Source organism: Ochotona curzoniae, unplaced genomic scaffold (assembly GCF_017591425.1).
Source record: "Ochotona curzoniae isolate NIBS_2020 unplaced genomic scaffold, NIBS_Ocur_1.0 scaffold_274, whole genome shotgun sequence".
In the NCBI taxonomy this organism is placed as follows: Eukaryota; Metazoa; Chordata; class Mammalia; order Lagomorpha; family Ochotonidae; genus Ochotona; species Ochotona curzoniae.
The window spans coordinates 5,778,969-5,791,306 of record NW_024467101.1 but is presented as its reverse complement, the minus strand read 5'-3'; the positions used below and the strand labels follow the sequence as shown (position 1 = coordinate 5,791,306).

Here is a 12,338-nt window from a genome sequence, read left to right as displayed (position 1 = left end):
AATAAAATTTAAAACAACAACAAAAAAAAGAGGCTTCTGGCTTCAGCCTGGCCCAGCCCTTGCTGTTGTGGCCATTTGAGGAATGAATCAGCAGCTGAAGGATCTGTCTCTCTGGCTTGCTTTTTATATAAATAAATCCTTATTAACAAGATTTTCTTAGGGTTTTGGGTAGTGCCTTGCTGTGGAGCATACATGTGTTTGTATGTGTCTGCCTTGCCTTAGTGAATGAGTCTTCTCGGATCTGTGACTGCCCAGCTTGGATAAACCTGAATTATTCTTTCTTTTCCAACACTTTTTTCCTTGGGTTCAAATTTGGGATATATGAGGACATCTGATTTCACCCCAAAAGTCAGAGGCTCAGCCCACCTGCCTCCTCCTCTCACCTCTCTGTGCCTCATCCCAGACGGGGGGTCGCTGATACGACATGCAACGTGCTGGTCTTTCCCTGGGTTCCTTGACTCACCTGCCACTTCTCCCTACCACGGACACAACCCTTGTACACCCTTAGGCCTATAGGGCCTATCAATGAATAATCAGTCCACCGTTTCTATTTTTTCCAGGACAGTATCAAGTGATTAATATTTTTTTTCCTGGTTACAGGTCATATTTTCCTGCCTCATCGTTGTCTGGTGATTATTTTTACATGCCACATTATGTATTTTACAACACTGTGCCTTGTATTTATTGCAGTTCTTTAAAGAGTATCACACTTTGTTCTGGCGGGTAAATAAGCTACTGTATTAGCTATCTATACTACACGACAAATTACCCCGAAACTTTAGAGGTTTAAAACTATAAACATTTATGATCTCACAGTTTCTATGGGTCCGCAAGCTCAGCTCTGGTTCAAGGTCTCTCACAAGGCAGCGACACGCGGCTGTCACTGGGTTGCAGAACTCTACTCTGGAGCAGCTGGTGGGGGCCTCTCCCCAGGTAACTGGGTTTCCACAGAGCGAGCAGAAACAGGAGACACCAAGAGGCACACTGGAGACCAAGTGCATCTTTTTATCTCCTTGTCTTGAAAGGGACACTCCATCACTGCTGCCACACTCTATGAGTCACCACAGACGCTGCTGGCCACAGCTACTTCTGGGCCTCCCTGGGTGGGCTGAAGGTGTTTGTTAGGGTCTCCTAGAGCAGACCTAGAGTTGCCTCTAGCCCAGGCTGTTTGGTTCTGTTGCAGGGATGGCCTTTGAGGGGCCTGTGCTGGCGGGACCATCTGTCTGAAGGCTCCGCAGCTGCTCCTGGAAAGCTGGTCTTGCCCCGCCTGGAGGCGCTGCTCCCTGTGCTTGCACAGACAGCATCCACACAGACTCAGGAGCCTGTCCGTGCACCTGCTCTTCCCAGGGTCTAGCAGTCTTACTGTGATGCCTCACATCCAATTGGTTCACCATTCCCTACTGCGTGGGGGATCATCCTTCCCGCCCTACTGTCTGGAAAATACCTCCAGGAAAAATGCAAGCTGCGGTAATTTCCCCTCTCCACTTCACTCTTTTTCCAGGTACCTGCATCGCACAGCCTTTGCACAAGGTCTGAGAACCGCTGTTCCCTGTGGCTTGTCCGGCCTTCCCGCCATCTGCCATAGCAGTCGCTTGTCTCGCTCCAGGCCTAAGGCAGACTTGCCACCCAGAGTGCTCACAAAGCAACCTTCTCCATCCTGGGCCCCAGTCCCCAGAGAGTCTGTTCACTGGCAGAGGCCAGGTGACTGTTACAAACAATTAGGTCTGAGAAACACTGCATCAATCATGTGCTACGGGGCTACTAACTGTCACTTGCAATTGTCAGCTCTTCTCAAGTTACAGAAATGACATTTTTTCATTTCCCATCTATCAAAATGATGCCCTGTACATTAAATTTCAACTGAGAAACACTACACAGAAAAAAAAAAAACAGCTTAGTTGAGGTTCATTATACCTGGCACCTTTTCTTTGTTTTTAATTATATCTTTACGGGAAAAAAAACTGATTCCGAGAAAACAGAGAAATCATTAAATATCACGGGTAGACAATAAAACACCCTTAGCTCTATATAAACTAAGACAATGTCACAATGTCTTGGACACGTGTGGAAATGCAGAGCTTGATCCCTTGCAGCATTATACATGCAATGGGAGCACACACTTCAACCAAACTTCCCCAGAGAGCTCATAGGTTCACTCACACAACACGCAGACACTACAAACACAGCAGAAAACCTTTAACTCAAGGAGAAACTGTCCAGATTCTATCACTTCTGGGAAAAGGTGTGACCACGGCTACCATCTATCATGGGTCACTCAGTTTTGGGCCACTTTTTCTGAGGCCACTCACACCCATGTGGAACTGCCCCACCCCAGCCTCACTCCACAGAAGCACACAGATAAAGGCACAGAGGGAACTACAGTACCAACCCTCCATCCACAGGGAAGCAGCTACCAAAACCTGAACACAAAGGACAAGCCACGCCTCTCTGAACCAGTGCTTTGCACAGCCCTCAGCCCACCCTGCATTGCAGCTGGCCCTGAAACCTGCTGCTTGGTATCAAAAGAAAGGATGGAAGCCACACTGCCCGGGTTCCAGTCCAGGATCTAACAAAGCTCTGCTGACTCTCATGTGGAAGCCAGGCCCCACCCACCTCTGGCTGAGCACAGCTCCAGGAGTGAGGCCAAGTAAAGTCGGTGAAGAAAACCCAGTAAACCCAGGGCAACATAGAAAACAACATGACTGTTATCCAAGCTCCCTACAGCAGCAGCACACATCTCTATTAGAGGGCCTGGCATGATAGCCTAGTACCTAAATGCTTGCTTTTGCAACCACTGGGATGCCATATGAGCACTAGTTTGTGTCCCCACCTGCTCCACTTCCCATCCAGCTCCCTGCTTGTGGCCTGGGAAAGCAGCAGAGGATGGCCCAAAGCTTTGGGACCCTGCACCCACATGGGAGACCTGGAAGAAGGTAGTGGCTCCTGGCTTCAGATGGGCTCAGCTCCAGCTTCTGCAGTCACTTGGGGGAGTGAACAGCAGATGGAAGATCTTTCTGTCTCTCCTTCTATCTGTATATCTGTCTTTCCAATAAAAATAAAAGAAATCTTAAAGAAGTCTCTACATAGAGGTATGTCCCGGGGGTGGCACAGTGATGCATGGCACTTCAGATCTTAGGGCTGCCGGGCACAGTGGCGCACGCCTGTAGTCCCAGCAACTTGGGAGGCTGAGGCCAGAGGATCGCCTGAGTCCAGGAGTTCTGGGCTGTAGTGCGCTATGCCGATTGGGTGTCCGAGGTCAATATGGTGACCTCCTGAGAGCGGGGGACCATGAGGTTGCCTAAGGAGGGGTGAACCAGCCCAGGCCAGAAACAGAGCAGGTCAAAACTCCCATGCTGATCAGATCTTAGGGCTGTCACTTCTTCCTTTAAGTTTTCTTGGCCTTAGTGAACAGTGGGGTATGAATAGCATTTGACACCCATGAGGGATGCCGTAAGGATTAAATGAGCTGCCACGATGAAGCACTCACAACAGCATGCGGCACACGGCAGATGTTACCTTTACTGTCGGGAAGTTTTTCAGAATACCACAATTTATACTTATCTCGAAGAAATTCATAGCATTTTCAGAAACGAGGCCATCACCTGCCCACCTGACATGCATGTGAACGGCTTGGGGGGGGTGGGGGAGGGCTCTCCTTCCAGAGGCCAGGCCCACCTGACATGCATGTGAACGGCTTCGGGGGAGGCCAGGCCCACCTGACATGCATGTGAACGGCTTCGGGGGGAGGGCTCTCCTAAGACCAGACACTCACCTGCATGGGGGACACAGCTGCTGCAGGAGGGGTTTTCATAGGGCTGGGACTGAGAGGCGTACGAGGAATTGCAGCTGCTGCAGGGTTCGGTACTGAAAATAAACAAACAGATGAAAGCAAATAATAAATAACTAAGTAAAGAATCAACACAGCTTCATGTAGTGGGAGCTTTCTTGCCTGGTGCCCACTTAGAGATTTCCCCAGAATCACCAATGTTCTGCCCTAGCTAGGACCTGACCTACACTGAACACTGAGTCTGACCCCAGCATACAGGCGCTCGCCTCTCACTTGATCTTAGCCAAAAGGCCTAGAAGCAATGGCGCTTGCTTCTCTTCCCCACAGGTGTATGGTTTGCTGCCCCGGAGTAGTCAAGGTTCTAATCCTGGTTACTCCTGTCGTTTCATTTTCTCTCTTGCATTAAGTGTTCTGGGCCAGCGTTGTGTGTTAAGCTGCCACTTGCTGTGATGGGGTAAGGGGTGCGTGCAGCTGGTTGATTAGCTAGCATCCACTTCTGGGTAATTGATGGCACAGTGTGGATGGAAATGGAGGCTCCGCATCCCACTCTTCCAACTTCCTCCCACTCCATTCAAGTTTAACTGATAGTGCAGAATGCCTCCAGAGGCCCCACACCCGGCTCCTCCTGACTCCTCCTGTGCCACTGTACATTAACTGACTACACGAAAACTCTGGGCTCCAGAAGCCCGCTTCCTGCCTCCTGTCACTTAGTTATTTCAAACTAAGTATGTGCAAACTGTGTGTGTCCTGTATGGCTCTCTGACTGGAGGAAGAGAGCTTAAAAACCCATGAAATGAGCTTACACTTGACTTTTGGATATCGATTCATCTCATTTCTTTTATTAGGCAGGAAAAGTTGATAAACAATGTAAAAAAAACTTCTAGAGATGTGGGGTTTCATGTTTTAGACAAATGTATTTCTGGTGTAAAATGTTTATAAGTTCATCTAGGGAGATATATTTACGTATTGGGAATTTAAATAAAGGTGATTTTATTTAAAAAAGACACGCTATCCTACGTACTAATGAGTCTTAACTGTTATAATCCATGCAAGCCCCAGCCTGATGTTTCTGAATCCAAACAGATCCGCCTGCTTTAAAAATTCACCCCCCAGCAACCCAGAAGTACTGTCTGGAGGCCGACCGAAGGGAGAGCACCACAGGCCTGAGGCAGAGTTGAGCATCACCTTGAGATGCACTGTCGAAGGACTTGATGAGGGTTTTCACTGTAGGGGTTGGCTCTGAGGAAGTTGAGGACCTTCTGCTCAGCCCCATCCCTTGCCGCAAAGCTGCCAGATCTCTCTCCACAGCATTCATGTAGTTGTAGACCCGGCCTCGCTCCTCCTCTTGTCTGCAAACGACATTCAAGTCGGGGTGTTTCAACACATGGCTGAGAAAATAAACACTTCCCCTTCCCGAGCGAAAAGCATGAAAACATGCCAGCCTTTCTTTAAAAAAAAAAAAAAAAACCTGGTATCAATGGGAACAGCCAGGTTTGGCCTAGTGGTTGGGACCCCATTTAGGATGCTTGCAGCTCTTCTCTGAGCGCTGAGTTCACGTCCCACCTCCAGAGCCTGATTCCAGCTTCCTGCCAGTGCAGACCCTGGGAGGCAGCGGTGACGGCTCAAGTCATGAGGTCTGTACTGCCCACAGACGAGACCTAGACTTCACTCCTAGCTCCAAGTTTCAGCCAAGGAATCTGAGGGGCGACACTGTGGGTGAAAGTTTTCTCCCTATCTCTTTTTCTCTCTGAAATAAACTATAAATTTAGCAAAAAAAAAAAAAGCCTGTATCAGTTAAGGTCAGCATTCTGTCATAACAAGAAAAGCATCTACATGCAAGTACTGGCATCCCATGTGGGTACAAACTCTCAAGTCCTGGCTGCTCCACTTCTAATCCAGCTCCCTGTTAATGTGCCTGGGAAAAGCAACAGAAGCTAGGTCAAGTCTTTGGGCCCCTGCCACTCACATGGGAGCCGCAGAGAAGCTCCATTCTAATGGCTGTAGACTGGCCAAGCTCCAGCCATTGCAGCCATTTGAGGAGTGTACCAAGGGATGAAAAACCAATCTCTCCCTATCTCTTTCTCTCTCTCTCTCTCTCTCTCTCTCTCTCTCATTCTCTCTGTAAACTCCACCTTCCAAATAAATAAATCTTTAAAAAAACCAGATCAGTTGAGTTGATTACCTAGTCTAACACTTTCACTTCCTTGCTAAGTACTAGGAGATATTAAATTTTTCATTTTAAGTTATCCTAAGTAACTTAAATAACCACCAGGTTCTACTTTGATCTGAGTGAGGTGAGAACATTCAAGCACCACACGAGCCAAGGACCCTGACACACCGAGCGTCTCCTCCTAGGGCCAAGGAGTCTGGGAATTGCAACAGGTCCTGTGTGTGCTGTGCTCACAGACACACATGACACACAAGGACGCAGACCCAAGGTCAGAGGTTCAGAAGGAAGCTGCTACAGCATCCACACAGAATGTCTATGAAGGAAAAAGAACCCAGGCCCAGGCTGGTAATCTGAGTCTGAGAGGCGATCGGTGTGATGCCCCAACTCACCAATCCTGCCTCGTTGCTGGCCCTCTCTAATGCACGGGACAAACAGAAAAGCTCTCACCTAGAATAGGCAATTACTGGCAGAGTTTATAAACACCACACAATTATTAAACGTGTATATATGAGGACAAAAATTAAGCCAGTAGTGAGGAAAATTTGCCACTGAGAGCCATTTGGCGCTTTTGGACCATAAGGTCTCAGGTGGAACTAACTGTCATGATTGGTACTTGGGTTTTTTTTTTGTTGTTTTTGTTGTTTTTTAAGATTTTACTTATTTTATTGGAAAGTAAGATTTATAGAGAGAAAGAGAGAAAGATTTTCTGTCTGCTGGTTCACTCCCCAAGTGGCTGCAAAAGCTGGAGCTGAGCCCATCTGAAGCCAGGACCTTCTTCTGGTATCCCATGCGGGTGCAGGGTTCCAAGACTTTGGGCCGTTCTCGACTGCTTTCCCAGGCCACAAGCGGTGAGCTGGATGGGAAGTGGAGCTGTAAGGATTAGAACCGGTGCCCTTATGGAATCCTAGTGCGTGCAAGGCAAGGACTTTAGCTGCTACGCTATTGCACTGGGAACAAAACATGTATTTCAAACTAAAAATTTTGCAAAAAGAGTAGTAGAGTTTTGTGATATCTCTTAAACTGCCTGTAAGACAGATTCTCATTTTTCCTGAATCCAACCATGATATGAAAACAGCAGGTCTCATGAGGATAATGTAGACAGAAAGGGAAGAATTCTTTTTCTAAGATTTATTTTTTATTTGAAAGGCAGATTTGGAGAGACAGATCTTCCAGCCCCTGATTCAATCTCCAAATGGCTGCAGTGCCAAGAGCTGGCCTGGTCTGAAGCCAGAAGCCAGGAGCTTCATCTGATCTCTCACGTGGTTGCAGGGCCCCAGGGATGTGGGCCAGATTCCACTGCCTTCCCAAGGCCACTAGCAGGGAACTGGGTTGGAAGTGGAGCAGCCAGGACTTGAACTACTGCCCACATGAAATGCCAGCATTGCAAGCAAAGGTTTAATCTACTACACAACACCGCGACCCCAAGGGAAGACTATTTTAATAGCCTTGGCTAACCAAGCCTATTCCACGACAACGTAAGAAAATGTAACAAGGGCCTGGCGGTGTGGCCTAGCGGCTAACGTCCTTGCCTTGAACGCCCCAGGATCCCATATGGGCGCCGGTTCTAAACCCGGCAGCTCCACTTCCCATCCAGCTCCCTGCTTGTGGCCTGGGAAAGCAGTCGAGGACGGCCCAAGGCTTTGGGACCCTGCACCCATGTGGTGGGATACCCGGAAGAAGTTCCTGGATCCTGGCTTCGGATAGGCATAGCATCGACCATTGTGCTCACTTGGGGAGTGAATCATCGGACGGAAGATCTTCCTCTCTGTCTCTCCTCTCTGTGTATCTGACTTTCCAATAAATAAATAAATCTTAAAAAAAAAAAAAAAAAAAAGAAAGAGAATGTAACAAGCAGAAGTTACTGAAAAGTTATAGAATGCAGGGGCCAATGCTGTAGCGTAACACGTGACACCACCACCAGTGACATCACATAAGGGTGCCAGTTCAAATTCCAGCTGCTTCCCATTCAATCCAGCTCCCTGCTACTGCGGCCAAGTCCCTGGACTGCTGCCACCATGCAGACCCAGAGGGAGCTCCTGGCTTTGATCAGCCCAGCTCCGGCCAGAGAGTGAGCCAACGGACGGAAGATCTCTCTCCTTCTCTCCTCACTGACTGCCTTTCAAAATCACCTTTAAGAAAAAAGATCCACTGCTCTACCCTGAACCTTGAATGGCTCTCACCATGGAATGTGCATGGCTCATAAGGAAAATACTGGTTCACTGACTTACACAGACTTTCCAAATGCCTGTCATTATATTACATTTTTAAACTGCATGTGCTAGTCTCCAATGATCTCATCAGACAAGTCTTTCACCATGGCATGCTGCCAGGCCTGCGACCACAGTTACAAGTTTTCCAAACTCCTAATGCCCGCTTTGAAGGCCCTATTCCATCAGTGCACCCCACACGGCCCACAGTGGCCCTGAGTGACAGGCTCTATTACTCTCAAGAAGTGTCCACCAAACACATAATTGGGATGGTCTGTCAGTCACTGGCAAGGGATGATGGTGCTCCATGGAAACAGAAAGCAGCTCAAGGGCTTAAGTTTCACAGAGGGCTTTCCTCCAGCTGGCGCCTTGTGGAAGTCCGGGGTGGATACATGCCTGCCCACCCTGTCATGTGAAGCACTGGAAAGCATATTCCGGACTGAGATTCAGCCAAATTACTCGCTTACTCCTTCCCCAGGGACATCGTGAGGGGAGCCACCTTGTGGCAGTGGAGACCTCTAGTGCCTACAGATACACTCTGGGGCCAAGGCCTTGATTTTGATTCTTCCACTGTTACTTGTTTGCTCATCTCTGTGCAGGCAGCATAGTGACGGGGGTAAACATGTCAGCACTGTGCAAACGGTCTGACTTCATCAAGCCCCTATAGGGGTCCTGAAAACCCCCGGGAGTCTGCAGATCTTAAGGATCAGTGTTCCCCAAAAGGGTATGCTACCTCTTTTGGTCTCAACGACTGCTGAGCTTTTAGAATCCAGTGGAATGTTTCCTTTGAGGCAGGCTTTCCACAGCAGGCCCAGCCTCATGATCCAGACACCCACGTCTTATAACAGGGATGTAAAGAAAAAACAAAATGCCACCATGTACATGCATGTGGTTATAAGATAAAACAAGTGCAAGTTCCTCAAGTGGTGATGAACAAAAACTCCCTTTAAATCCTTTTTTTTTTTGTTTGCTTTTTTTCCCCCCTTTACATTCTCTATTTGGGTTTTCAAAAATACTACTTAACTAAGCCTACTGGCTATTGTCCTAGGCGTCTGGTGGCCATTGTCCTATTAAATGATTGCAATGACACCAGAAAGCAGGTGGTCTTGTCTGCATTTTAATATACAGTGTGAGAAGTTTAGGTAGTTTCCACTACAAGTTCTAAATTCCACAGGGTTAAACCCTGTAACTTGGGACCAGTGTTGTGGCATGGCAAGCGAAGCCAGCCCCTGGGACACCAACACCCCAGGCAGAAAGTCAGTTTAAATTCTGGCTGCTCCACTTGGGGCCGAGACACCTACAAATATCCTACTGGCAAGGCAGCAGGAGACAGCCAATGCACTAGCCAACGTGCTAGGTTCCTGGCTTCAGCCTGGCCCAGCTCGGGCCATTGCAGGTATTTGGAAGAGATAAACCATTGGATGGAAGATCTCTTTCTCTGTCTTGTCCTCTCTTTGCCACCCTGCCTTCCAAATAAATAAATTCAATCCTCAGTCAACGACGACTGCCCGCGTTCCTTCCATCACACCACGTCACACAACCCGGACGCACAGGTGCGTGGTGGGCTTCTCAGAACGTACTTGCGTGACTTTATTTCCTCCAGCTCTTTTGTGAGTTTCTCATTTTTCTCCTGGGCCTCGTGGAGACGGCGCTTCAGGTCGCCAATTTCTTCCTGGGCTTCCGATTTGATGTCGTTCGCAATGACCACGGCGGTCTGGAGGTCGGCCTGAAACTGGCGCCACTCCGCGGATTCCTCCTGCAGCCCAAAGACTCAAATTTTATTTCCAAAACATGGCAGTTTAGAGTCATTTCAAGGCCATTACACTTGCTTGGGACTAGACTGCCACAATGCCCCAACCTCCCAAAAATAATCTGTTTGAATCCCGAAGAAGTGTTATCAGCTATTTCTATCGGGCAATGCAACAATGATCAGTGAACTTGTGATCAAAGAGAGAAAGACTTTTCTAGCTGATCTTGCCTACTGGGACACCCAGCACTCTCAGCACCCAATAAATGTCAATAAGAAATAATGTCAGGCTTCCCTTCCTTGTGCAAGTTTCAAAGCTAAGAAATCTTACAAAAATAAACACCAACTGAGATCTACAGAGCTTTATCTCCGCAAAGCTCAGGAAGGTATATAAATGGTATGTGAACCATACAGTGACAAACTATAAATATCCTGACATCAAAAACTAACAGGGAGGAAAAAAAAAAAATCAAAAGTAAAGGAAAAGGAAGAGGAAGCCAGAAGAAAAACACAAAACTCAATATAGACACACAAAGCTAGACAAAGAATCGGTAAGAACGACACGGTCTGACGCTTCCCACAGCCATGGAGGATGCGGGCGTGGCTGGGTGCAGACGGCGGGGCAGGCCTGGGCCTCCCCGGGCACGGGGGCCACAGCTGGGCTGCGCCCGGGCCCAGCCCCCGCTCACCCCAGCAGCGATTTTCTGGCATCATGGAAGGACCAGAACTGTGAGATTAGCCTCCCCCGTCCAGCAACACCAACCTCTGCAGCACAGGAGTGACTGTTGTCGGCAAGCTCACAGACCCACGGGAAAACAACAGCTTCAGTCTGGGATACTTTACCATCAAATGACAATAATGTCATTTCCAAAATGCAATTCTTGTCTTCTGAATCCATCGTCCCTAACATAACTTACATACTCCTTGACCCAAAGCCCAGCCCCCGAGTCCTGGCTTAAGAGGAGGGCACCTGCTTCTGGTGCCAGGCCCACCAGGGTCAGCGCTGTCCTCACACCCATGGCTTGGGACGAAGCACCACAAGCTGGGGGACAATGCGTCAGAGTTCACAAAGCCGTGCTTTATGGCAACACAGCACGCAGAGAGGCATCCTACCCGAAGTCGCCTGTGCAGGGTCTTGATTTCTCTTTCCATGTCATGCTTTTGGTCCTGGAGCTTTTTAACTGTATCTGCAAAAACAATAAAATATATCTATTGTTAGAGTTGTCTTTAAGAAACAGTCACACAGGGGCTGGTGCTGCAGCATGGCACGAGAATCCCCACCTGCGGTGCCAGCATCCCATAGGGCGGAGTGAACCAGTGGAGAGATCTCTGTCCGTCTCTCCTCGGTTAATTCTGACTTTTGCAGTTTTTTGGTTTTTAATATTTATCCTTATTGGAAAGTCAAGAGACATACAGAGAGAGCGATCCTCCATCTACAGGTTCACACCCCAAACAGCCACAAAGATACAATGCCAGAAGCCAGGCGTTTCCTCCAAGTGTCCCACATGTGGGCAGAGGTCCCAAGCGCTTGACCCATCCTCTGCCGCTTTCCCAGGCCACAAGCAGGGAGCTGGATTGAAAGTGGAGAAGCTAGGACACAAACTGATGCTCACATGGGATGCTGGCATCAAAGACAGAGGCTTAGCCTATTATGCCATGGTGCTGCCCCTAAAAACATTCTTACCAATACAAACACATACACAAATAATACAAAGAGAAGTGGTATCTGTTTATGACATTCCAAAAAAGTTATCCTGCATAAACATTTTGAAACTTCGGTTTTTGGTTATTGGTTTTATTTTTATTTATTGAAACAGACAGTTCTTCCACCTGCTGATTCACATCCCAAATGACTGCAATAGGTGGTGCTGGCCCAGATCAAAGCCAGGAGCCTAGACCTCCATCTGAGTCTCCTTGCGGGTGGCAGAGGCCCAAGTATCAGGCCATCTTCCACTGCCTTCCCATGCACAGTAACAGGGAACTGGACTGGAAGTACAGCGGCTGGGAGTCAAGCCAGCACTCATCCAGGGTACCAATACAGCAGGCAGTGGCTCAATCGGCTACACCCAAACATCAGTCCCAATGCAAATGTTCTGGGGCCTGGGAAAGCAGCAGAACATGATCTGAGCACACGCACTCCTGCCACCCACGAGAGAGACCTGGAAGGGTTCCAGGCTCCTGTGTTAACACAGACACCTGCAGAGTAAACCAGGAACGGAAGACTGACCTCCTTCTCTCTCCGTTACCTGCCTTTCAAACAAGCAAAATAAATGGTCTGAAAAAGAATGTCCAGTTCGTGTTCTACACAATATTACATTTAGCTGCGCAGTAGCCTAGCAGCTAAAGTCCTCGCGCTGGGATCCCTTATGGGCGACGCTTCTAATCCTAGCAGCTCCACTTCCCATCTAGCTCCCTGCCTGTGGTCTG

At 48.4% G+C, this 12,338-nt stretch overlaps 1 protein-coding gene across 2 annotated transcripts in view; it reads right to left on the bottom strand.

Annotated features, from left to right (window-relative positions):
* The window catches only part of SPECC1L (sperm antigen with calponin homology and coiled-coil domains 1 like), an 89,902-nt gene that overhangs the window by 49,437 nt on the left and 28,127 nt on the right, over positions 1-12,338 (bottom strand). For both annotated transcript variants that reach the window (XM_041003610.1, XM_041003609.1), the window contains exons 5-8: positions 11,025-11,098; positions 9,745-9,920; positions 4,973-5,136; positions 3,773-3,864 (exon numbers count right to left, since the gene is read on the bottom strand). In XM_041003610.1, the coding sequence (XP_040859544.1) occupies positions 3,773-3,864; positions 4,973-5,136; positions 9,745-9,920; positions 11,025-11,098 (506 nt within the window). The remainder of the gene's footprint in view (positions 1-3,772; positions 3,865-4,972; positions 5,137-9,744; positions 9,921-11,024; positions 11,099-12,338) is intronic.